At 40.1% G+C, this 27,890-nt stretch overlaps 2 protein-coding genes across 10 annotated transcripts in view; one reads left to right on the top strand and one right to left on the bottom strand.

The window, feature by feature from the left end:
• Window positions 1-27,890, bottom strand: part of LOC101146628 (putative inactive beta-glucuronidase-like protein SMA3) — a 244,541-nt gene that overhangs the window by 128,814 nt on the left and 87,837 nt on the right. For 8 of the 9 annotated variants that reach the window (XM_063706674.1, XM_063706670.1, XM_063706673.1 and 5 more), the window contains exon 1: window positions 23,200-23,325. In XM_063706674.1, coding sequence (XP_063562744.1) covers window positions 23,200-23,281 — 82 coding nt within the window. In that variant the 5' untranslated portion in view covers window positions 23,282-23,325. Of the gene's footprint in view, window positions 1-23,199; window positions 23,334-27,890 lie in introns of those variants that run through there. The other variant, XM_055387289.2, reaches the window with a different exon arrangement.
• LOC134758421 (putative POM121-like protein 1) lies at window positions 31-1,633 on the top strand. Its single transcript, XM_063705723.1, has one exon. The coding sequence runs from the start codon at window positions 245-247 to the stop codon at window positions 1,631-1,633; it is 1,389 nt and encodes a 462-aa protein (XP_063561793.1). The 5' UTR covers window positions 31-244.

Raw genomic sequence — 27,890 nt, 5'->3', positions numbered from 1 at the left:
CTTAGCCTTTGGCTGAGTTGGCAGCTGGACGAGGACGCTCAGAGCCCAGCTCTTGAGAGTTCAAGCATCCGACGGTTCCCCACTGCTCCCAGGAGCGGTTACCCGGGCACTCTGTGCCCCTCATTCCTGTTTGGGCCAAGGCCGAGGACCTGCGAGTAGGGCTCAGTTGCCTGGAGCCCCTTCAGCCCATCCCCCAGTTCACTTTGCTTGTGGGATCTCCCCGTTGCTCCTGCCTCTGGACTGAATGGCAGGCCATCCTACAAGCACCCAGACACTCGACATCAGTGGTGTCAAGACAACTCTAAGAAGGTTTTCCGTGATCCTGCAAGACCTGTGTTCCATCCTGGTGATTCTGCCTTCAATTTCACTGCACAGGTACCACAGCAAGCCAGTGTTGTGTGCTCCGAGTTCCAGTGCATCCTCCAACTCAGCCACTACACTGAGCACAAGGACTCTGTGGGGCCCAGGAGCAGGTAGTCACCCCTTTGGGGTCCACAACACCCGGCTGTCCCCAGACTTGTGTCCAGGGAAGATAGTGTTGAGGGCCCTCAAGGAGAGCTGGGCAGGGATGCCTGAGCAGGACAAGGACCCTAGAGTCCAAGAGAATCCTGATGATCAGAGAAGGGTCCCCAAGGTCACCGGGGATGCACGGTCTGCATTTCGGCCCCTGCGGGACAATGGAGTTCTCTCTCCCTTTGTGCCCAGGCCCAGGCCTCTGCAGACATACCTCCATGCCCAGAGGTCAGAAATCAGATATAACCAGACATCCCAGACCTCCTGGACGAGCTCGTGCACCAAAAGAAATGCCATCTCCAGCTCCTACAGCTCCATGGGAGGCTTGCAGGGGCTAAAGCAGAGGAGGGGGCCACCCTCATCCCACTGCCAGCTGACCCTCAGTTACTCAAAGACAGTGAGTGAGGACAGGCTTCAGGCTGTCTCTTCGGGTCACACAAAGTCTGAAAAAGGGGCAGATACAGCACCAGGGCAGACACTCGCCCCAAGGGGTGGCTCCCACAGATCCCAGGCCTCTAAGCCCCATAGACGCAAGATTCCCCTGCTGCCACGCAGGCGAGGGGAGCCTTTGATGCCGCCACCTCCCTTAGAGCTGGGGTACAGGGTAACTGCTCAAGACCTGCACCTGGAAAAAGAGGCGGCAATCCAGCAGATCAACAGTGCATTGCAGGTGGAGGACAAGGCCATCTCAGACTGCAGACACTCACGGCCTTCCCACACTTTGTCCTCACTTGCAACAGGGGCGTCGGGTGTGTCTCCCATTTCTAAAGCACCCACTATGGATGCACAGCAGGACACACCCAAGTCCCAAGACTGCCTGGGCCTAGTGGCCCCCCTAGCATCTGCTGCAGAGGTCCCCTGTACAGCTCCCCTGTCTGGGAAGAAGCACAGACCACCAGGACCCCTGTTCTCCTCCTCAGATCCCCTTCCTGCCACCTCTTCCCACTCCCGGGACTCAGCCCAGGTCACCTCGCTGATTCCTGCCCCCTTCACAGCTGCAAGCATGGATGCCGGCATGAGAAGAATGTTTTGTGTTCGAAATTGTTTGAGGGGTTTGGGTTTAGTTTTGTTGGTTTTTTTTTTTTTTTTTTTGCTTACATGGGCATCCTTCAGCTTTTAATAATCTGAAAAAGTCTATTTACCCATTGTCAATGTGTATAAATTAATCTGAGTCAATTTTATACAATAAAAGGTCAACTTTTGCACATGAAACAATAATTTAACAAAATATGTACTGGAAGAAGAATGTTCATTACAAATATAGGAAACATAAATATTACCAAATATTGGCAAACACTAAAATGTTCAGAAATATAAGTCTATTACAGTTATAGCTCTCTCAAGCAAAAAAATAGCAGAGAAAAACTTAGTTTACCTTACGGGCTATTTATTTACTTAGAGATTTGTTAAAAGGTCAAATGGGGTCACACAGAATACTAAGAAGAGCTGTTCACCCAGGCCTCACTAAGAACTCTTCTTCATTCAGTAGCTATATAGTAATATGACAACTGCTCCTACGACCCAAAGAGGATCTACAGCAACTACTCTTTAGCATCTGTTGCTCCCAACTCTGCTTTGCAATTATATGACTCAAGCATTCTGGTTCCGTTCACTATTACTTCAGTTACTCCCAATTAAGTTCCCTCTAACCCTCCCACTCTGCCCATTTAAGCTTTCTGCTGCCTCATGACTTCAATTCCATCAGAGTTATGCATTGTTTCCTCTGTACATCTTTGCTCTGCTTCCATTGCTAATTCCCTAGCAAAGTGTTGTATATTCAAAGTTCCAAAGAAACAGAATATCCAAGACATCACCAATCGTCCAAAACACAGTGTAGGAGGCCACAGTTAAGAGAAGCAAGACCATTAGCTCTTTTTATAGGCTCGAGAACAACAGGATGCTTTGGTCCTGTATCAGCAGGATGCTTTTCGGGTAGATCCTACTGCCACCCTACTATCGGGTAGATCCTACTGCCACCCTAGCTATGGGCACATGTCAGAGTCCCATGTAATCAAGGAGACAAAAGGAAACCACCACGAGTATAAACTAAGAAAACTACTCCAAGGTTTCTAAGAATGGAGCTGTATAACTCACTTTGCCCCATTTGTTACTTCTCCATGGTACTTACCACCACCTATTATATAGATTTTGTTTATAGTCAGTCTTCCCTCATTAGAATGAAAGTTCCGTGAGGATAGGACTATACAGTCAGCCCTCAGTATCCATGGGGGACTAGTTTCAGGATCTCCTGAGAATAACAAAGGATACTCAAGTCCCTGATATAAAATGACATAGTATTTGCACATCACCTTTGCACATCCTCCCATATACTTCATATCAACTCTAGATCACTCATAATATGCAATGTAAATGTCATGCAAATAGTTATTGTACTATATTGTGTAAGGAATAAGGACAAGAAAAAAGTCTGTGCATGTTCAGTACAGACGCAATTTTTTTTCCAATATTTCCAATCCTTGGTTGGCTTAATAAACAGATGTAGCACCCAGGAATAAGTTCTGGTGTCCTATTGCATAGTAGGATGAGTATAGTTAACAATAACGTATTATATATTTGAAAATAGCCAGAAGAGTAGATTTTGAATTTTCTCCCTACAGAAAAATCATTATGCAAATTACCCTGATTTGATCATTCCACATTGAGTACATGTATTAGAACATCACATTGTACCCCATATATAGGTACAAGTATGTGTCAATAAAAATTTAATGTCAATATGTGAAATAAAAGGAAAAAATAAAAATTTTTAAAGCTGTAATTATCTCCATCTGGTAGGAATATATATAATCTGAAACAAAAAATATATTTGTAATTGTTAGGACAAAACAGATTATAGATTATTTTAAGTTTGCAAATTATAAATTACAAAATTCTCACAGAACCTGAAAAATTATTGGTATTGTTAAATATTTAAAAAGCTGTCCTTGGAGAGAAAGAAACCTATCAGATTTACATCAACAAGTGCAATATATCAGCCTATTACCATCTGCTACAGACTGCATGTTTGTGTTCCCTCAAAATTCATATGATAGACCGGGCGCGGTGGCTCATGCCTGTAATCCCAGCACTTTGGGAGGCTGAGGCAGGTGGATCACCAGGTCAGGAGATCGAGATCATCCTGGCTAACATGGTAAAACCCCGTCTCTACTCAAAATACAAAAAATTAGCCGGGCGCAGTGGCGGGCGCCTTAGTCCCAGCTACTGAGGAGGCTGACGCAGGAGCATGGCATGAACCCAGGAGGCGGGGCTTGTAGAGAGCCGAGATTGTGCCACTGCACTCCAGCCTGGGTGACAGACAGAGTGAGACTCTGTCTCAAAAAAAAAAAAAAAAATTCATATGATAAAGCCCTAACCCCCAAGGTGAGGATATTGGGAGGCGTGGCCTTTAGGAGAGAATTAGGTTTAGATGAGGTCATGAGAATAGAGCCCCAATGGTGGCATTACTTCCTTTATAAGAAGAGACACTAGAGCTGCTTTTCTCCCTACCATGTGAGGATACTGAGAGAAGATGGCCATTTCCAATCTAGGAAGCAGGCCCTCTTTAAGAAACGTAATTTGCCAACACTTTGATCTTGCACTTCCAGCCTCCAGAACTGTGAGAAATATCTCTTGTTTTTTGGATTTTTTTTTTGAGACAGAGTCTCATTCTGTCATCCAGGCTGGAGTACAGTGGTGCGATCATGGCTTACTGCAACCTCCGCCTCCCAGGTTCAAGCAATTCTCCCACCTCAGCCTCCCAAGTAGCTCAGACTACAGGTGTGCACCACCATGCCCAGCTAATTTTTGTAGAGACAAGGTTTTGCCATGCTGCCCAGGCTAGTCTCAAACTCCTGAGCTCAAGTTATCCACCTGCCTCGGCCTCCCAAAGTGTTAGGAATACAGGCATAAGCCACCACGCCTGGTCAAAATATCTACGGTTTAAGCTACCTAATTTATGGTATTCTGTTTTAGCAGCTGAAGCAGACTAAGATACCGTCCTATAAGCTACAGACCAGCACTATCCAATAGAATTTTATATGGCGAGGAAATGTTTTATATCTGTGCTATCCATTATGTTAGCCACTAGCCACATGTATCCATCAAGTATTTGAAATATGGCTAGTGCAACTAAAGAACTTAACTTTTAATTTTTTTTTTTTTTTTTTGAGATGCAGTCTCGCTCTGTCCCCCAGGCTGGAGTGCAGTGGCACCATCTCGGCTCACTGCAAACTCTGCCTCCCAGGTTCACGCCATTCTCCTGCCTCAGCCTCCTGAGTAGCTGGGACTGCAGGCGCCCGCCACCACGCCCGGCTGATTTTTTCTATTTTTAATAGAGATGGGGTTTCACCGTCTTAGTAAGGATGGTCTCGATCTCCTGACCTCATGATCTGCCCGCCTCGGCCTCCCAAATTGATGGGATTACAGGCGTGAGCCACAACGCCCGGCCAATTTTCATTTTATCTTATTTAAATAACCACATGTGGCTAGTGGCTAATGTATTGAACACTACAGCTGTAGACAATATGAAATAAATATAAAGCAGTCTCAACTTTGGAAAAACAGAAGACTCTTACTGCCTCATAATATAGATGAAAAATGAAATACTAAGATAAGTAAAATGTTCTTTAAAGAACAAAAACAAAAGAAAACCTAATGAAAGCTATAAAAGTCCATTGGATAATAATGCTACCAGTACTAAGGAAGTACAGCCCCCACAAGTGACTTGCAGTCACAAATATAAAAATGACTATTCAAGTGAACTCCTAAGGCAAAAATTTTTCATTCACCATGCTCCAAAATGGTCTGTAATATTCTTCAGAGATGGCATGGTAAAGTACGATACAAGGGTAATATTAACAGTATGCTGTCACAGGTGCCATTCACTTAAAAAAGAAATCCCAAAATAAATATAAATGGAAAGCAAATAATTAAACACACTAAATACAGATTATTACAAAAATCCATAAGGAATTCTGGTGGAGAAACAACTTAATAATCAAAATCCCAAATATAACATTTATCTATCAAAAATGAAAATGCTGACATACAGTTTCTTGCAAAAAAAAAAGTTTAGAAATTTTTTTAATATAAATAAATAAGAACATCTTTTTAAACAAAATCTTAGGCTGTTGAGTCCCGTTTATTTTCTACACCTCTAATTCCTCTAAAAGGGAAATGAAAATCTAAAAAATATAAAAGTTTAAGAAGACAAAGTAGAAACAGTCAATGGCTCCATTTCTCTGGCAAACTAATCAACCAAACTGTTCTATCTACATTTGACGGGAAACCCAAAATTTCAGTGATCCCACACTAATGTTCACATTGTTTTTCTGCTATATAGGAACACTTTTAACATTTTCCCTCTGTCTCACTGTTTGTCATGTACTCTCTGTAGACTACTTTGCCAACATTAAAATGAAATGTTCAGCATCAAGCTCATCATTCCTGTCTCACTTCACTCTGAAATCTGCTAGCCACAGAGTTAAAAGGACAGGATTAAGAGTCATTAGACACAGTACTAAGGAGAATTAAAGGGCCTGTTCAAGGGGCATAACATCTGCTCCTCAAATTCCTGCCTAAACAACGAAGATTCCGATCAAAGAGAAGAGAGGGAAAGCCAATCTAACCAGTAAACCGGAGTCATGAGGAAGTGAATGCTCTCTCAGGAAGTAACTCTGACACCAGAGGAAGGCTTAGTCACATTGCACAATTGTTTCTGTGAAGTTATTCATGGGGCAAGTGGGAGTATATGAGTAGAAGTGGAAGGGAGTGGGAAGGTGAAGATTGAGGATCCTTTTAAGTAGTTTTTGCTCAGCTAGCAAAACAAGCTGGGACATGCAAGACAGATAAACACAGCTGTTTGGGGCTGTCACTTGGGGTTCAGGAGCCAAGGTGTCCTGCTGTAGTGAAAAGTGCACCGGAATGTGAGTCAGGAGTTCAGGGATCCAAGTCCTCATTCTGCTGCTAACTAGCTGTGTGATGATGAGCAAGTCCACTGGCTTCACTAGACTCAGTCTTTTTTTTTTTTTTTTTCGATACAGAGTCTCGCTCTGTCACCCAGGCTGGAGTGCAGTGGCACGATCTCAGCTCACTGCAACCACCACCTCCTGGGTTCAAGCAATTCTCCTGCTTCAGCCTCCTAAGTAGCTGGGATTACAGGCGCGTGCCACCACGCTGGGCTAATTTTTGTATTTTTAGTAGAGACGGGGTTTCGCCATGTTGGTCAGGCTGGTCTCAAACTCCTGACCTCGTGTTCCGCCCACCTTGGCCTCCCAAAGTGCTGGGATTACAGGCATGAGCCACCACGCCCAGCCTCAGTCTCCTTATTTCATGGAAAATGAGGAGACAAGACTAGATGGCAGCACTATACAGAGATGCTCCTGAACCCACAGAGTTCATGTACTAGTTAATATAACTTTGCTGAGTCCTGGTTTCCTCCACTGAAAAAAACACGAGAAATAATACTTTTTATAAAATTGGGTGAGGATTAAAAATAATATACATAAAGACACTTAGTACAGTAACTGAAACAAGTAATTATTATTATTACTACTTTATTTCCAATGCTAAGATTATTTCAGGGGTATAAAATCTTGGTAGCCAAGTGCAATGTTATTTCAAATGCACTACAAGTTAGTATATGTTTAGTACATGTCTTAATTATTGCTAACCAAAATACTCAAGACTTACAAATTAAGGACTTGGGCTGGGCGCGGTGGCTCACGCCTGTAATCCTAACACTTTGAGAGGCTGAGGCGGGCGGATCACGAGGTCAGGCGATCGAGACCATTCTGGCTAACACGGTGAAACCCCGTCTCTACTGAAAATACAAAAAATTAGCCAGGTGTCATGGCAGGCGCCTGTAGTCCCAGCTGCTCAGGAGGCTGAGCCAGGAGAATGGCATGAATCCGGGAGGCGGAGCTTGCAGTGAGCCAAGATCACGCCACCGCACTACAGCCTGGGTGAATGAACGAGACTCCATCTCAAAAAATTAATTAATTAATTAATTAAGGACTTGTAAATGTCACCCAAAAATGTAAAAATATATTTTGTCAATATAAGGTTGATTCTGCAGAGAGTGCAAAAAAACAATAGAAATAAGGAATCCTTAAGAATTTGGAAATAGGAAATATAGAAGACGTCTAAGGAAAAAGAGCTGAGGACTTCATCAGACTTCCCTACTCCAAATGCCAAAAGAAATAACCTAGAAAAATATAAAATCAGGATAAATGAAAGTACTACTGAAAACTGGAAATTATCCAGAGATTTCTAGTAGGAAAAGATCAGAATGATTAGGAAAGCACCTCCCAGAAAGAGTGCAACAGCCTCATATGAAACTATCCAGAAACCATGAAGTCCACGGGCGGTTCGTTCTCAAAGCAGCAAGGATGCCCTTATGGAAGCAGTTGTCACAAAAATTAGGCAGCAGGCACAAAAAACAATGTGGAAGAGATAATATAGGGTTAATAAAACAAAGACATATAGTCAAAAACCTACTATCTTTCCTAAAACTACAGCATACGGGCCGGGAGCAGTGGCTCACGCCTGTAATCCCAGCACTTTGGGAGGCTGAGGCGGGCAGATCATGAGGTCAGAAGATCAAGACCATCCTGGCTAACACCGTGAAACCCCCTCTCTACTAAAAATACAAAAAATTAGCCAGGTGTGGTGGCGGGCACCTGTAGTCCCAGCTCCTCGGGTGGCTGAGGCAGGAGAATGGCGTGAACCCCGGAGGCAGAGCTTGCAGTGAGCGTATATGGCGCCACTGCACTCCAGCCTGGGCAACAGAGTGAGACTGCGTCTCACTCTGTTGCACAGTTTACAACAACAAAACTATAGCATCCATCACATAGAGGAGAGACTCCCCAACACACATATAAGGATTACTCTCAGCCCCAGCTCCCTCAAACTTCCTAAGATCACAGACACATTCCACTGGCCACAAGCAGTGAGGTTAAGAAGGTAAGGAGATACAAGAAGAATCTTTTCAGCCTGTATCTCACCAGGCAGAGAGCGTAAATAAGAAGAGCAAAATAATAAGCGGTTGTGAAGAGCTTTTACAGTAGGGTCAGCAAACTTTATGTGAAGGACCAGATAAATATTTGAGGCTTTGCAAGCCATATATGATCTCTGTATCATATTCTTCATTATTCTGGGGTTTGTTTCACAACCCTTTAAAACTGTAAAAATCATTCTTAGTTCAAGTGTCGTGCAAAAACAAGCCATGGACTAGAGTTCAGCCACTGGTCACACTCTGTACTGTTCTAAGATATAAAAGACAAAGAATATAGCTGTGGAATTTTTTAAAGGAAAAAGAACATATTATCAGACTTATTTTGTGCTGAAAAAAAATTCAAGAAAACATGTGTCATCATTACATAGAATGCTATAATAAATAAACTTGTTCCTGACCATTTCCACATATGTGGATATATCCGTCAGAGGAATTCCTAAAAGTGGATTACTTGTTCAGAGGGTATATGCATTTGTAATTTGGAAGAGAATGCCAAATTGCCGTCTATGAGACAGTGCCAATTTACACTCCCACCATGCCTGATAGTATTTGTTTCTCCAAATCTTGCCATCATAGTTTACAGTTTACATAAGAATAGGATATACTGGCTGGGTGCGGTGGCTCACACCTGTAATCCCAGCACTTTGGGAGGCCAAGGCGGGTGGATCACTTGAGGTCAGGAGTTGGAGACCAGCCTGGCCAACATGGTGAAACCCTATCTCTACTAAAAATCCAAATATTAGCCAGGCATGGTGGTGCATGCCTGAATTCCCAGCTACTTGGGAGGTTGAGGCATCAGAATCGCTTGAACCCAGGAGGTGGAGGTTGTAGTGAGCCAAGATTGCGCCACCGCACTCCAGCTGAGGCGACAGAGCAAGATTCTGTCTCAAAAAAAAAAAGAAAGACATTATCAAATTGTTATGCGGAAAAAAAAGTCTGGTCATTTACACCCCCACCTTAGCCTTCTCACATTGGATAGTATATGTTCTCTTCACTTTTGCCAATCTTACAGGTAATACATAGTACCTCACTGGCACTTTAATTTTTCCTTCTTTATTAATGAAGCTGAATATCTTTGTTTATTGACTATTTGTATTTCTTCTGCTGTTACCTATTAATTCATTTCCTTTGGCTAGTTTTAGTTTTCAAATATCCCTTTCTTTATTTACAGAATCTGTATTATGGATAGTAGCCCATTGCTTTCCATCTGTGTTACAATGTTTTGTTTATAATTTGTCTTTTAATTTTGTTGTTGATGTCCTTTGTTTTCTGAAGTGTAAAATATCTTTTTAAATTGTAAAAGTAATTCATGCTGTTTTGTTATGTCATATAAAAATATAAAATGAAAGTTCTCCAATACCCCCACATAATACACTTCCATTTCTAGGACACAACCTCTCAAACTTTCCCTAGTAACTAAAAAACACAAATACATAAATTATATATTACAAAAGTGGAATTTTTTTGGAAACTACTTTTTCTTTTTAAAAAATATTTATGGAACTCTTTCTATCTAAGCAACAGACTGGAATGTTTGTGACACACATATCTTATAAAGAACTTTATCAACCAATACAAGAAAAGAACCCAGTTTTTAAAATGGGCAAAAGTTTTTGAACAGTTGCTTCATCAAAGAAGACATATAATCTCAATATCACTAATCACCAGGGAAATTCAAATTAAAACCCAATAACATATCACTACATACCCAACTGAATGGCTAAAATTTAACATATTGACAATACCAAGCGTAGGTAAGGATATGAAGTAACTACAACTCTTACACATTGCCGCTAAGAGAGCAAAATGATACGGCATTTTTAAAAAGTCGGGCAGTTTCCTATAAAGTTAATACTCACATATCATCTGACAAAGCAATTAATACTTAGGTATTGACCCAGGGAAATAAAAACACCTTTCTATAAAAATGACCTCTACAGTACGGAGTATTTATAGAAGCTTTATTCCTTATACCTAAAAACTGGAAATAAGCCAAATGTCTATCAACTGGTAAAGAGATAAACAAACTGTATGTAATATAGTCATACAAAAGAGTACTACACAGCTATAAAAGGGAACAAAACTACTGATAGAGGCAAAATCAGATCAGTGGTTACCTGGGGGTCAGAAGGAGGGACTGACTGCAAAGGGGCTAAAGGGAACTTTGGAGGATAATCACAGTGTATGACTATGACTGTATGCATTTCTCAAAATTCATAGAACTGTACAAGTAAAAAGAATAAATTTTACTAAATGTAAATTATACCTGAATAAATGTGACTTTTAAAAAGTTCATTAAAAGAGTAGAAAATTAGTAAAGTGAATTGGCTTAAGAAGTTTTCACAAATTGTGGCAAAAAAAAAAAAAAAAAAGGATAAAGAGAACTGGACCAGAGAGAGAAAAAGGGAAATGGAGAACAGATAACAGAGAGCCAAAGCTAAATAGTCTATACTCCCAGAAAACAAATCAGGGTCGGGTGCGATGGCTCACACCTGTAATCTCAACACTTTGGGAGGCCAAGGCAGGAGGATCACCTGAGGTCAGTTCAAGACCAGCCTGGCCAACATGGTGAAACCCCATCTCTACTAAAAATACAAAAATTAGCCGGGCATGGTGGTGTGCCTTAATCCCAGCTCCTCAGCAGGCTGAGACAGGAGAATTGCTTGAACCTGGGAGGCAGAGGTTGCAGTGAACCAAGATCGTGCTACTGCACTCCAGCCTGGGCAACAGAGCTAGACTCTATCTCAAAAAAAAAAAAAAAAAAAAGAAAGAAAGAAAGAAAGAAAGAAATCAGGACAGGTGATAGTCTTAAACAGTAGTCTGATTTTTCAGAGGTAAAATCCAATGTTACAACACTAAAAACTCAGAAATGGGAAGTAATACTTGAAAGACATGAGAGATATCAACTTAAGAATCTGTGCACTGAGATTCCTTCATATTAAATAAATACTAGGTGAGTTATTATCTACCGAATGCTTTACTAGGTGCCAGGCACTGTGCCATGCACTTTATAATATATACATTATTTCATTTAATCATCAATCAGAACACCAAAAAACTGGTAGTATTAATTCTATTTTACAGGCAAGGAAACTAAGGGTCAAAGTGATTAAATGACATGCCTAAAGCCACATAGCAAATGAACAAGCCAAGACATAATTCAAATTCAGATTTTCATGAGTCAGAATCCATGCTCACATTCCATTATGCACATTAAGTCTATAGTTATACTTAGTTGTAGAATTAAATTTTACATCAACTAATATGCTATAAAAAAGAAAGAGGAGGAAAAATACTTCAGTGAAAATCTAGGACAGTAATCTCCCCCTCATTCCACTAAAACTGATAGTTATGGCACAAGCTCAGCTAAATTAGCAGAGAAGACAGTGTATAACACTCAATGACTACAGCATTGGCTCATCCATTCTGATTTCCAGTAACAGAAATTTTTAAATTTCAGAATCTAGGATTGACTCAGAAATGCAAAACAGTAGGTATCTGTTTTTTTCTTTTTTTATTTATTTGAACTCTGAAACTCTTTAATCAAGTAACTGTTCATACATAGCAAAAACTACAAATACCATTTGAATAGATGGAAATTTCTCAGTGGCAATCACTTTTAATACAAAATGAATGGAAATCATAAGATGCAATAAAACTCACTATTCAATTATCTTCAGAATACATATTTTTATTTTTTCAAAAAAAGCTAAACATATCAGCCTTAAGCCTGTAGCTCAAGGTGTCACTTACAGTGCAGAGCCAGTGATTTCAAAAACTGTTCCTTACTTGCCCTGAACTGATAGGGTTTAAGCCAAGGATTTCAGATCTTCCAGAAAAAGAAATCCTTATGCTTCCTTTCTTTCCCAAAAGGTGGGTACACCTTGCTGAAAATAGTCTTCTGCTCTATTTCTCAACAGAAAACTACTGAAAAAAAATATGAAACACTATTATTGTATGACTTATTTAATGAATAATAAGTTCCAAGTATATCCCAAACACTGTTTTAGGTGCTGGAATAGAAGTAAACAAATGTGAAAAACACATGATTTCTGATTGTTATAAGTGCTACAAAAGAAATAAATCAGGGTAATCGGTAGAGTGGGTGGTAGTGCAGAGGTGGGAGAGGAGCTACTTTTGACAGTATGGTGAGCAAAGGTCTCTTTGAGGAGCTGACATCTGAGCTGAGACATGACTCAAAAGAAGGTCACTGGATCTTAATAAGATAAAATTTTAAAATTATGTAACTTGATGACAGTTACAGAGGGAAGCAAAAACCAGGAAATTAAGTAAAAGGCTATTACAGATAGTTTACATAATTTTACCATGAAAATGTCAAAGAGAAGGTGTTGGGAACAGGCCCCCCAAAATCTGGCCATAAACTGGCCCCAAAACTGGCCATAAACAAATCTCTGCAGCACTGTGACATGTTCCTGATGGCCATAATGCCCATGCTGGAAGGTTGTGGGTTTACCCGAATGAGGGCAAGGAACACCAGGCCCGCCCAGGGCGGAAAACCGCTTAAAGGCATTCTTAAACCACAAACAATAGCATCAGCGATCTGTGCCTTAAGGACATGCTCGTGCTGCAGATAACAAGCCCAACCCATCCCTTTATTTCGGCCCATCCCTTCGTTTCCCATAAGGGATACTTTTAGTTAATGGAATATCTACAGAAACAATGCTAATGACTGGCTTGCTGTTAATAAATATGTGGGTAAATCTCTGTTCGGGGCTCTCAGCTCTGAAGGCTGTGAGACCCCTGATTTCCCACTTCATACCTCTATATTTCTGTGTGTGCATCTTTAATTCCTCTAGCGCCACTGGGTTAGGGTCTCCCTGACAGAGCTGGTCTCGGCAAGAAGGAAAAATATATTCAGGTAAATAATGTATATCAAATAATAAACTGTGCTTAACAACAAAAGAAAAGCTTTTTCTAAAATTCAATTTTTATACTGGTAGACCAAGAAAAAAACACCTAACGTCAGTCTTTTTAAAGTGTGCTAGGTGAGTGAGAAACAAGCTAAGAATACTACAGCACCAAAGAGCTCTTCTGGGGAAATTCGTCAGAGATGCCCAAAATCCAGAATACTTTATTTACCTCAGCTTCACTCCTAGACTTGGACTTCTATCTCCCTTCCTGAATAGCTATGGGGGCGTTCTTTGAGTGTGACTGCCTCTTTGATATCCACTTACTCACCATGATGCTGCCTGTTGGATCTCAGACAAATTCTGATGTTTGCTATTCCAGGTGAGGAGACGGTTTGAAAACATCATACTATGTTTCCATATCTTCAAGACAGTCAACAAACTCCCTCAAGTTATCTTTGTGGATAATATAGGAATAATACAGATCAGTGACAAAAAGATGTGGGGAAATTTGGCTCAGTTATAGGCATGTGTGGATTCTCACTTGGGTGAAAAACGTAATTTAAAAGGTTAACAGACCAATGTCGGGCGGGGGCATGGTGGCTCACGCCTGTAATCCCAGCACTTTGGGAGGCCAAGGCAGGCAGATCACCTGAGGTCAAGAGTTCAAGACCAGCCTGGCCAACATGGTGAAACCACGTCTATACTAAAAATACAAAAATTAGCCGGGCATGGTGGCATGCACCTGTAATCCCAGTTCCTCAGGAGGCTGAGACAGGAGAATCACTTGAACCCGGAAGGTGGAGGTTGCAGTGAGCCGAAATCATGCCATTGTACTCCAGCCTGGGCAACATGAGTGAGACAGACTCCATCTCAAAAAAAAAAAAAAAAAAAAAAATCAGTGTCAAAATAAAGAAAGGCTTCTAATGGCATATGAGAGTTTGACCCTCCCATATTCCACAGGTATCAGCTGAATGAGAATTTACTGTACATTCACCAAATTTGCAATTGGCAAAACACAAGCAGCGATCATTAACATACACATTGGGTGTTACAATCAGAAACTAGAACAATGATCCAACAAAATTAAGAGAATGAAATTGAAGAGGAAAATAAATATAAAAATACATATGTTTCACTTTTTTTCTTTTGTCTTTTTGTTGTTGTTGTTGTTGTTGTTGTTGTTGTTGTTGAGACGGAGTCTCACTCTGTTGCCAGGCTGGAGTGCAGTGGCACCATCTGAGCTCACTGCAACCTCTGCCTTGCAGGTTCAAGCGATTCTCCTGCCTCATCCTCCCTAGTAGCTGGGACAACAGGCAGGTGTCACCACACCCAGCTAATTACTGTATTTTTAGTAGAGATGGGGTTTCACCATGTTGGCCAGAATGGTCTTAATCTCTTCACCTCGTGATCCACCTGCCTCGGCCTCCCAAAGTGTGGGGATTACAGCCGTGAGCCACCACACCCGGCCTCACTTTTTCTTCATTTAAAAATCTGCATTAAACTTTAGTGAGTTTTTGGTGGTAGCATTCCTGTTTTTGAACTTAAGTCACATATTTTTATGTCTAGAGGTACCTTGTTATCTACCGTGGTAGTCTGTGTGTACTGGATTTGGCCACTTAAAGGGAGGCTCAAGATATGCACTATCCAATACAGCAGCTACCTAGCCACGTGTAGTTATTTACATTTTAATTAAAATTCGATTTTAAGAAATGTCAGTTCCTTAGAATTACTAAACACATTTCAAGTATTCAGTAACCCCATGTGATGAGTGACTACCATACTGGATGATACAGATATATAGTATCTCCACTACCACTGAAAGTTATATTGGACAGCACTCTTAAACTACTGGAATCATCAGGTGATGACCCTTGGAATACTCAATCAAACAGAAAGTACAGCTAGAAAACGATTTTATTTTCTTTCTTAACCAAAGATCAAAGGCATCAAGTCAGATTTTACTGTCTTTTCTTGAAAAAAGTAGGCCAGGGGCAATGGCTCACATCTGTAATCTCAGTACTTTGGGAGGCCAAGACGGGCAGATCACCTGAGATGGGGAGTTCGAGACCAGCCTGACCAACATGGAGAAACCCTGACTCTATTAAAAATACAAAATTAGCCAGGCGTGGTGGCACATGCCTGTAATCCCAGCTACTCAGGAGGCTGAGGCAGGAGAATCGCTTCAACCAAGGAGGTAGAGGTTGCCGAGCGCCGAGATCGTGCCATTGCACTCCAGCCTGGGCAACAAGAGCAAAACTCCATCTCAAAAAAAAAAAACAAAAAGAAAAAGAAAATGTATACACTCACACAAACACACACATAGACACAGACACACACACACACACATAAATATATACACATACAGATAAATTTAACAAAGACCATTTGTGACCTGTAAAGCCTAAAATGCTACCTGGCCCTTTATAAAAAAACTTTGCCAACCCCTTGACCAATAAGTGTTTTCTTATAAATGACTTTTATCTTTTAATTTGAATATCAAATTAAAAGACATTAAGAAAAATTCTGTAATGCTAAATTTAAATTGGAACACAGGTACAATGAACAATTCTTAAATTGTTTTACATGTCTACTGAGGCTGAATAAGTAAGTAAATGGATAGTGGAAGCTAGGTTTCTCACCATTGGAAAGTGATGATACGGAAAAGCAGGAAGGTTAGAATAAATCAACATAGTACTGGATTAGAATTAGAACATCAGTATGAACTGGTGTTCAGGTTAACGTGGATGTAGAGAAATAACAAAATAATATATACTATATACGTAGGTTAGTATAATATATATGCATGTATTTCCTAGCTTTGTCAGCTGAGTCAGCCTAAGAGCAGTGACATCCCAGGAGCAATGAGCATATTAAGAACCTAGATCTTCTAGAGCCAGAAATACCATTCGACCCAGCAATCCCATTACTGGGTAGATACCGAAAGGATTATAAATCATTCTACTATAAAGACACATGCACACATATGTTTACTGCAGCACTGTTTACAATAGCAAAGACTTGGAACCAACCCAAATGCCCATCAATGATAGACTGGATAAAGACAATGTGGCACATATAAACCATGGAATACTATGCATCCATAAAAAAGGATGAGTTCATATCCTTTGCAGGGACATGGATGAAGCTGGAAACCATCATTCTCAGCAAACTAACACAAGAACAGAAAACCAAACACCACATGTTCTCACTCATAAGTGGGAGTTGAACAATGAGAACACATGGACACAAGGAGGGGAATATCACACACCAGGGCCTGTCAGGGGTGGGGGGCTATGGGAGGGACAGCATTAGGAGAAATAGCTATGTAGATGATGCGTTAATGGGTACAGCAAACCACCATGGCACGTGTAAACCAATGTAACAAACCTGCACATTCTGCACGTGTATCCCAGAACTTAAAACTATAGTAAAAATAATAATAATAAAGAACCTAGATCTTATTTGCTAATATACTTTTCCTGGGAAAAGAACTGATTCTAGAACTGGGGCAGGGAAAATACAAGCATCTACAGCCTGGAGCATTTGATTTTATTTATTTGTTTATTTATTTATTTTTGAGACAGAATTTCACTCGTTGCCCAGGCTGGAGTGCAATGGCGCGATCTCAGCTCACCGCAACCTCCACCTTCCGGGTTCAAGCGATTCTCTTGCCTCAGCCTCTGAAGTAACCAGGATTACAGGCACCCACCAACATGCCCGGCTAATTTTTGTATTTTTAGTACAGACGGGGTGTCACCATGTTGGCCAGGCTGGTGTTGAACTCCTGACCTCAGGTGATCTGCCCGCCTTGGCCTCCCAAAGTGCTGGGATTACAGGCGTCAGCCACTGCGCCTGGCCTGGAGCATCTTGTAGTATCAAAAATTAAGGAAGTATTTCCAAAAACGAAAGAAAGGAGGCATGTCAAAGGGACAACAGACCAAACTAAAAGAGCTCCCAATCACCACAGTTGAAACAAGCTGAGCAACAAAATAAATACACAAGAAAACCAAAAAGTTTCTTTAAATACCACTCACTCCAGGAAGTGGAGCCGAATTTTTCCACCGCCTCTAGTTTCAGCAGTACTCAGTGGCTTGCAGCCACAGAATGGCATATGGAAAGGAAAGGAAAAAGTAACTTTACCATGAAGAATCTAAAAAAACATGACAGAAGTACCCCTGATATGATGTAATAAGAAAGCCACTTCACCTCTGTGATATTCTTCCCAAGGACTCATAATCTCAATCTAACCATGAGAAAAGCATCAGACAAAAGCAAATTGAGAGACATTCTACAAAATACCTGACCAATACCCCTCAAAACTGTCATGGCCATGAAAAACAATGAAAGACTGAGAAACTGTCAGGGACTGAACAAATACAAGGACCAAAGGTAATGTGGTATCTTGGAGGAATCATTAGTGAAAAAAAAACAGTGAAATCCAAATAAAGTTTGGAGATTAATTAATAGTAACTAACTAATGTTAGTTTCTTAATTGTGACAAATGGACCATAAGATGTTAATCATAAGAAAAACTGGGTGAAGTGTATGCATATACTCTGTATTATCTTTGTAGCTTATCTATAAATTTAAAAATATTCTGAAATTTAAAAGTTTACTAAATATTTTGAAATTGAAATAGAAATATCAAAGTGACCTTGTAATTTAAACATAGACACATATATGCATGAATACATATGCATCTATATTTTCTACTTCTTTCCATCAAAAGGCCAAAAGCAATGACATCCCAATATCAATGAGCATGCCTAGCAACCAGATTTGGTCTCTAAATACCATTCCCACAAAGAGAAAGACGGGCTACTCGGCGAAGTACTGATTCCAGGACTTGGAAAGGAATGTAACAGGAAGCCTACATCATGTTGTGCCAGAAACCAAGAAAGTTTTAAAGACTAATAAGGTCATGTCAAAATTATATAGCAATCAAGGACTCCTACTAGACAAATCTAGGACAATTTAAACATCAAAAAGAATAATGACTGCAATTGACTGAAACATGAAAATTTAAAAATCGTAAAGACTGATACTCAAAAAAGAAAAAGAAATCATCACCAATAACAGAAACAACTCATTTATCACCACCAGCCCTTAAGCTACAAATGGGCAATTAAAGAAAGATAACTAAGCTTTTATCCTGCCTCTCCAGTAGTAACTATATTTCAGGGTAACCAAATAACATCAGTAAATGAGGAAAAGTTTTTCTTTTTTTCTTTTTAATTATACTTTAAGTTCTAGGGTACATGTGCACAACGTGCAAGTTAGTTACATATGTATACCTGTGCCATGTTGGTGTGCTGCACCCATTAACTCGTCATTTACATTAGGTATATCTCCTAATGCTAACCCTCCCTCCTCCCCGCATCCCACGACAGGCCCCGGTGTGTCATGTTCCCCTTCCTGTGACCACGTGTTCTCATTGTTCAACTCCCACCTATGAGTGAGAACATGCGGTGTTTGGTTTTCTGTCGTTGCGATAGTTTGCTGAGAATGATGGTTTTCAGCTTCAACCATGTCCCTACAAATGACATGAACTCATCATTTTTTATGGCTGCATAGTATTCCATGGTGTAAATGTGCCACATTTTCTTAATCCAGTCTATCATTGATGGACATTTGGGTTGGTTTCAAGTCTTTGCTATTGCAGATAGTGCCACAATAAACATACATGTGCATGTGTCTTTATAGCAGCATGATTTATAATCCTTTGGGTATATAACCAGTAATGGGATGGCTGGGTCAAATGGTATTTCTAGTTCTAGATCCTTGAGGAATCGCCACACTGACTTCCACAATGGTTGAACTAGTTTACAGTCCCACCGACAGTGTAAAAGTGTTCCTATTTCTCCACATCCTCTCCAGCACTTGTTGTTTCCTGACTTTTTAATGATCACTATTCTAACTGGTGTGAGATGGTATCTCATTGTGGTTTTGATTTGCATTTCTCTGATGGCCAGTGATGATGAGCATTTTTTCATGTGTCTGTTGGCTGCACAAATGTCTTCTTTTGAGAAGCGTCTGTTCATATCCTTCACCCACTTTTTGATGGGGTTTTTTTTCTTGTAAATTTGTTTGAGTTCTTTGTAGGTTTTGGATATTAGCCCTTTGTCAGATGGGTAGGTTGCAAAAATTTCCTCCCATTCTGTAGGTTGCCTGTTCACTCTGATGATAGTTTCTTTTGCTGTGCAGAAGCTCTTTAGTTTAATTAGATTCCATTTGTCAATTTTGGCTTTTGTTGCCATTGCTTTTGGTGTTTTACACATGAAGTCCTCGCCCGTGCCTATGTCCTGAATGGTATTGCTTAGGTTTTCTTCTAGGGTTTTTATGGTTTTAGGTCTAACATTTAAATCTTTGATCCTTCTTGAATTAATTTTTGTATAAGGTATAAGAAAAGGATCCAGTTTCAGCTTTCCACATATGGCTAGCCAGTTTTCCCAGCACCATTTATTATATAGGGAATCCTTTCCCATTTCTTGTTTTTGTCAGGTTTGTCAAAGATCAGATGGTTGTAGATGTGTGGTATTATTTCTGAGGCCTCTGTTCTGTTCCATTGGTCTATATCTCTGTTTTGGTACCAGTACCATGCTGTTTTGGTTACTGTAGCCTTGTAGTATAGTTTGAACTCAGGTAGCGTGATGCCTCCAGCTTTGTTCTTTTGGCTTAGGATCGTCTTGGTGATGTGGGCTCTTTTTTGGTTCCATATGAACTTTAAAGTAGTTTTTTCCAATTCTGTGAAGAAAGTCATTGGTAGCTTGATGGGGATGGCATTGAATCTATAAATTGCCTTGGGCAGTATGGCCATTTTCATGATATTCATTCTTCCTATCCATGAGCATGGAATGTTCTTCCATTTCTTTGTGTCCTTTTTCATTTCATTGAGCAGTGGTTTGTAGTTCTCCTTGAAGAGGTCCTTCACATACCTTGTAAGTTGCATTCCTAGGCATTTTATTCTCTTTGTAGCAACTGTGAAGGGGAGTTCACTCATGATTTGGCTCTCTGTTTGTCTGTTATTGGTGTACAAGAATGCTTGTGATTTTTGCACAGTGATTTTGTATCCTGAGACTTTGCTGAAGTTGCTTATCAGCTTAAAGAGTTTTGGGGCTGAGACAATGGGGTTTTCTAAATATACAATCATGTCATCTGCAAACAGGGACAATTTGAATTCCTCTTTTTCTAATTGAATATCCTCTATTTCTTTCTCCTGCCTGATTGCCTGGCCAGAACTTCCAACACTATGCTGAATAGGAGTGGTGAGAGAGGGCATCCCTGTCTTGTGCCAGTTTTCAAAGGGAATGCTTCCAGTTATTGCCCATTCAGTATGATATTGGCTGTGGGTTTCTCATAAATAGCTCTTATTATTTTGAGATATGTCCCATCAATACCTAATTTATTGAGAGTTTTTAGCATGAAGGGCTGTTGAATTTTGTCAAAGGCCTTTTCTGCATCTACTGAGATAATCAAGTGGTTTTTGTCTTTGGTTCTGTTTATACGCTGGATTACATTTATTGATTTGCGTATGTTGAGCCAGCCTTGCATCCCAGGGATGAACCCCACTTGATCATGGTGGATAAACTTTTTGATGTGCTGCTGCATTCGGTTTGCCAGTATTTTATTGAGGATTTTGGCAGAGACACAACAAAAAAAGAGAATTTTAGACCAATATCCCTAATGAACATCGATGGAAAAGTTTTTCTTTAAGAAGATGCCAGGAAATAAAGGCAGATGAAATAACAGAATAGGAAAATCACCAATTTGTAGCCCTCGGTGACATAACCGATTCAGGAAGAAATCATCAATGGACACTAAGCTCACTAAGTGAAAGAATGATGAGTATCTGGATAGTTACATAGTACCAAACTATCTCTCTACGAAGTTCTTGCCTATCTCAAGTATAAAATATTAACTTTACAATGAAGGAATCAGACGTCACTACCTTAATCCAGGGATTTACCTTAATTTCTAGTCACTAACAGTGAAACAACTAGACAATACATGCTATCTGAAGTGATACAATATAATTCTGAGAAAGCCTTTGATATTCCACAGGAAATATTGGAGAGGAGATAAAGAAACAAGTTAAGTCAGGAGTCCCCAAAGCCCAGGCCATGGACTGGTATCAGTCTATGGCCTGTTAGGAACCAGGTGCACAGCAGGTGTTGGGAGGGTGAGCAAGCATTATCACCTGAGCTCCAGCTCCTGTCAGATCAACAATGGCATTCAATTCTCATAGAAGTACGAACCCTATTGTGAAATGCACATGCGAGGGACCTCTAGGTTGCACAATCCATATTAGAATCTAATGCCTGATGATCTGAGATAGAACAGTTTCATCCGGAAACCATCCCACCACCCCGACCTCCACGCTACCCCTAGTCCATGGAAAAATTGTCTTCCACAAAACCAGGCACTGGTGCAAAAAAGATTGGGGACCGCTGAGTTAAATGACACCATAAGAAAGCAATATGCCAAAAGATCAGATATGGTCAAAAACAGAAAAGAGAGTGGCTTTTGGGCCAGGTGTGGTGGCTCATGCCTGTAATCCCAGCACTTTGGGAAGATGAGGCAGGTGGATTACTTGAGATCAGGAGTTTGAGACCACCCTGGACTACATGGTGAAACCCCATCTCTACCAAAAAAATACAAAAATTATCCAGGCATGGTGGTGCACACCCATATAGTCCCAGCTATTTGAGAGGCTGAGGTGGGAGGATGTCTTGAGCCCAGGAAGCAGAGGTTGCAGTGAGCCAAGATCTCACCACTGCACTCCAGCCTGGGCAACACAGCCAGAGCCTGTCTCAAAAAAAAAAAAAAAAAAAAAAAAAGAGAAAGGCTGGCTCATTGTAGCAACATGGAAGGCCCTTTCTAACATAATGCTAGCCGACCATACCTAAACAGTACAAAATGGACTGGTACCTGGTTAATGGCTTACCATATGTTAATTTCTCATTTCTCAGGATTAATTGGAATGTTTTAAAACAAACCATTTTTTTTGTTTTTTAAATTTTTTTGTTTTGAGATGGAGTCTTGCTCTGTCGCCCAGGATGGAGTGCAGTGGTGCAATCTTGGCTCACTGCAGCCTCCACCTCCCGGGTTCAAGCGATTCTCCTGCCTCAGCCTCCGAAGTAGCTGGGCTTACAGGCATCAGCCACCATGCCTGTCTTGTTTTTATATTTTTAGTAGAGATGGAGTTTCACCATGTTAGACAGGCTGGTCTTGAACTCCCGACCTCAGGTGATCCGCCCACCTTGGCCTCCCAAAGTGCTAGGATTACAGGCATGATCCACTGTGCCCAGCCTTTTGCAATTTTTTTTGAGACGGAGTCTCTCTCTGTTGCTGGGCTGGAGTGCAGTGGCACAATCTCAGCTCACTGCAACCTCCACTTCTCAGGCTAAAGCAATTCTGCCTCAGCCTCCCGAGTAGCTGGATTACAGGCATGCGCCACTACGCCCAGCTAATTTTTGTAATTTTAGTAGAGACGGGCTTTTGCCATGTTGTCCATTCTGGTCTCAAACTCCAGGCCTCAGGTGATCTGCCTGCCTTGGCTTTCTAAAATTCTGGAATTACAAGTGTGAGCCACCGCGCCCAGCCTAAAATATAAGTTTATGAAACAAAAGAAATGTAAGGCTCATTTTACTTCATTTAAATTATGAAGGCAGTATACAGTCATATAAACATGATGTATTTTGATACAAATCATTGTAGATGGGATTCCAAAGCCAACAGCACTGTCTTCCAATGTGAAGATATTAAGTCAAATATGAAGATATTAAGTAAGTGAATACATACCACTCACAGGGCTGAAGGGATCGAAATGCCTTAAAAGAAACATCCATTCCAGCAAAATCCCAAAACCTAACATCAGAGTCATATCCTCCTGTCACCAAACGGGCACCTGAGGGATCCAGACCCAAAGCAGACACCTGGTTTTAAAAAAATAAAACAAAATGACTGGAGCAAAATGACATATGGTCAATTATAACCCCCATTTCTGTTCTTTAACCCCACCCCCTATGTTATAGGCCTTGGAAGCACAAATCACCAACCATTGTTACTTCTGAAAAGCGGGAATGGATGGTGCATTCTATATTATTAGACTTTGTCACTATATTAATTCTTTTGCAATAAAGAAAAATACTTTAAATCTATTTGACAATTTTGTCCCAAATCATCAACCATGTACTCAGAATAGCTATCACTGCAATTCCGTAACATAAACTAAGTTGCTTTAGTGTACAAGTAAAAATCTTACAAATAATTACAATAATTCAGCATTTTCAATATACAATCTAAGGAAAACTTTTAAGATAGTTTAATCATAACTGAATGAAAACCATATGAATCTGAAATTACCAAAATGAGTAACACCAAGGGAGCTTTAAGAAATCTATTTAACAAAGTAGAACAAAGCAGAATTATCTGTCCCTTATGGTCAAATGGCTCGGTATATTCACCTTAAACAATTATTTTTAAAGCTGAATTTTTAAGTGACTAATCACATAATAATAGTACTTATATTGGTTCCATAAAATATTTGCTTTCGGCCGGGCACAGTGGCTCATGCCTGTAATCCCAGCACTTTGGGAGGCCAAGGCAGGGAGATCACTTGAGGTCAGGAGTTTGAGACCAGCCCGGCCAACATGGAGAAACCCCATCTTTACAAAAATTAACTGGGCGTGTAGGCATGCACCTGTAGTGCTGAGGCACAAAAATCGCTTGAACTTGGGAGGCGGAGGTTGCAGTGAGCCAAGATCGTGCCACTGCATTCCACCCTGGGTGACAGAGCGAGACTCTGTCTTAAAAAAAAAAAAAATTTGCAGGCCAGGCACCGTAGCTCATGCCTGTAATCTCAGCGCTTTGGGAGGCTAAGGCGGGCAGATCACCTGAGGTTGGGAGTTCGAGATCAGCCTGACCAACATGGAGAAACCCCATCTCTACTAAAAATACAAAATTAGCCAGGCATGGTGGCGCATGCCTGTAATCCCAGCTATTTGAGAGGCTGAGGCAGGAGAATTGCTTGAACTCAAGAGGCAGAGGTTGCAATGAGCTGAGATGGTGGCTCTGCACTCCAACTGGGCAACAAGGCGAAACCCTGTCTCAAAAAAAAAAAAAAAAAAAACAATTGCTTTCCCTGTGAACTTTCCTAGGTCCAATTCACATGTCAATATCCAATGTGTAACTCCCTGTTCCTAAGATATATGTAGCTTTCTCTCAAAGCAGAAAGTGCCTAGATCTACTGCCCTCTAAGAAGAAAAGAACTGCATTAGGAATATTTAATGCGATTACCATACATTGGACACAGTAAAAGAATCAAAGGTTTTTTTTTGGTTTTGTTTTTTTTTGAGACAGAGTCTCACTCTGTCATCCAGGCTGGAGTGCAGTGGTGCAATCTCGGCTCACTGCAACTTCTCCCTGCTGGGATCAAGCGATTCTCCTGCCTCAACCTCCTAAGTAGCTGGGATGACAGGCACGTAGCACCACGCCCAGCTAATTTTTGTATTTTTTAGTAGAGAAGGGGTTTCACTTGTTGACCAGGCTGGTCTCAAACTCCTGATCTCGGGTGATTTGCCTGCCTCAGACTCGCAAAGCTGGGATTAGAAGTGTGAGCCACGGCGCCTGGCCAGAGTCAACGTTTTACATAAAGGAAGTTTCTATAAATCAGTTCTCCTAATAAATAGACTTGAAATGTAATTAATATAATTAAATAAGTCAGATACTGACAAAATAACATATTCATTTCAATTAGCACTTGCAAATACCAATTTCATAATATAAGGGAATCATACATAAATAATAATACTTATGTTAAAATTAGACATGAACTCTAAAGATGTCAAGGAAAATATACAAGTGAAAACAAAGTCACTTTTTATGCCCGAACAATAATGTCTTAAAAAACAATCAAAAACAAAAATAAATGAACAGTAGTTTTAAAAATCTAGAAGTGGCTTCTGCTACCACCACCTACAAACTCACTTGCCTCTACATTCATTATGCTATCTTTCTTCCCTCCTGTTACAATTTAAAAGTTATTTCTCCTCCTAATAAGGCTAACCCCACCAGTGTTCATCTCACTACAACACAATATAAAATTACACCTTCATCTGTGGTTCCTCTATTCTGTACCTATCCTTCCCTCAAGAGTATTAGCACCATATGGACAGAGACCTTGTCTGTGCCCAGCACTGAACCTGGCACAAAATACAAACTCTACTAAATATGTGTTTAAAAGAAAGGAGAACTAAAAATTGTAAAATCTTATGTAAAACAAACATGCAGTCTGACAAATATGAGATAAATTTCTTTCTATCAAGGAAGAACAGAATAAATTGCAAACTTGACTGTTCTCCTAACTAAGAAGAAAGATGACAAATTAAAAAGCAAAATTACAAAATGAGGCTTTCAATGCTACCATTCACTGAAGTATCAGGATCTCTGCTGCTGACTGTATATATGATTCGTCATTTACCAAAAGGATATGAAGGAGGTAATTAGAAAGATAGAAAACAGAGCTCAGAGGCTGGGCGCAGTGGCTCACGCCTATAATCCCAACACTTTGGGAGGCTGAGGTAGGCGGATCACCTGAGGTCAGGAGTTCAAGACCAGCCTGGCCAACAAGGCAAAACCCCATCTCTACTAAAAATACAAAAATTACCCGGTGTTGTGGCGAGTGCCAGTAATCCCAGCTACTCGGGACGCTGAGGCAGGAGAATCACTTACCCCTGGGAGGTGGAGGCTGCAGTGAGCCGGGATGGCACCACTGCACTCCAGCCTGAGTGACAGAGGCAAGACTTTGTCTCAAAAAAAAAAAAGTGTCTTGTTCCAACTTGAGAATGAGCACAAATTTTCAGTTTTAACATTTATATTAAAAGAACTAATGTGTATCACCCTCTCTCCTTTCAAAAAGCTTTAGACTTTATCATCACATTCAGTGGGAAGGGTTCAGTTGACTATTATGCCATAGTAAGTATATTCACTAAATATTCACTAAAAGGAGAAAAAGAGCACAAAATCTTATAAATTTAGAGATATAAAAAATAAACATAATGATAACTCTCCCAAGAGTACATCAGACATCATTAAGAGACTGATTTGAACAAACTGACTCAGAGTCAGAAGACTTGAGTGAGTCTCGTGTTCATTTTACTGAAGTGCTCTTAGAAGGTCTGTGCTACCGAACTGTCTTTCAGGCTCCCACAGTGTGTAGCTATATAATCTCTCCCAGTGGCTGATTTCTTTTAAAACTCTATATTGGAGACATGAAAGTCTTACTTTTATTTGAAGTATAATTTACTCCACTAATTTAAACTCATATGCAAATATTAAACATCTCAAACTTATTCATAATGGCATTTACGGTATTTGACAGTGTAAGGTTTGTGTGTGTGGTTTAGCCGTTCACATTAGTTTCAGATACATCCGGTTTCTCAAAGAGGCAGCAGAATATCTTTTGCTTAATATAGACTCATTTGGAAGAGAAATCTTCAGATTTTATTTTTGGATATCATAATGAATGCTGCTGATAAAGCCATATGAAATCATAGATGTGTACATGACTAGAATTTTCCTTTTCTGATTTTTTATAACTTTCAAATATTGCTTCTGGGTGTACTTTTAAATTAAATCAAAATAAATGCATAAGAGAAAAAATCCTTCACATAATATCCTGTCAGTAAAATTAGTAAAACCTGGAAAGCAATTTCTATTTTAGTATGTGGATAAGGAGATAAGATTCAATATCTGTTCATTTTCACTATGGCAAGAAAAAAAGTGTAATTTTCAGTACTGTTGCTAACTTCTATTATCCACATGGGAGCTGTTATCATCTGCATAATGTACTGAGGCATTTGCTATCAAGCTTACTGTTCAAATTAGTCTCCCTTGGTTTCAAGTCACTTTCACTTGAAACGATAAAATTAAATTAGCAGTCTTACCCAGGTCAGTGTGAAGTTTCTCCTGATGAATTTTCCAAGATATTGTTGCTCTGTTATAGTTTTCGTATCATAACTTTGGGTGCAATTGTAACAGATATTTTTCCCCCATTTGTAGGGATTTTTTAATAAATGAGGGCAATATATAATTTCGTTTAATTCAATTTCTTTCATTTTGCTACTGTGCAGCAGCTTAAAATAGCAATAAAATGAACATTTTAAAGCATATCTTAGACTTTTATTTTGGTGTTTTAAAGCGCAATGAGGTTTATATTAAAATTAAAACACTGATATGATAAAATAACACTGGATCCCAATTGTAATAAAAATTGCATTTTCTCTTTTAAATATGAAGTAAAGTTACTCTGAAATTATGTTAAGAAAGAACTAGCCACTTTTTTTCTTGCTATAGTTTTCCCTTTTTATATATTATTGCATTTCTTTTGTTTCTCCTTGGCATGCATTTATCAAATATAATCAGAGGAGGTTTTGTTTGTTTGTTTGTGGTCTCAGAGTGTAGGGATTTCAAAGAATGTTTTAACAAATGAA

Source organism: Gorilla gorilla, chromosome 4 (assembly GCF_029281585.2).
Source record: "Gorilla gorilla gorilla isolate KB3781 chromosome 4, NHGRI_mGorGor1-v2.1_pri, whole genome shotgun sequence".
In the NCBI taxonomy this organism is placed as follows: Eukaryota; Metazoa; Chordata; class Mammalia; order Primates; family Hominidae; genus Gorilla; species Gorilla gorilla.
This window is presented reverse-complemented; position numbering and strand designations above follow the sequence as displayed.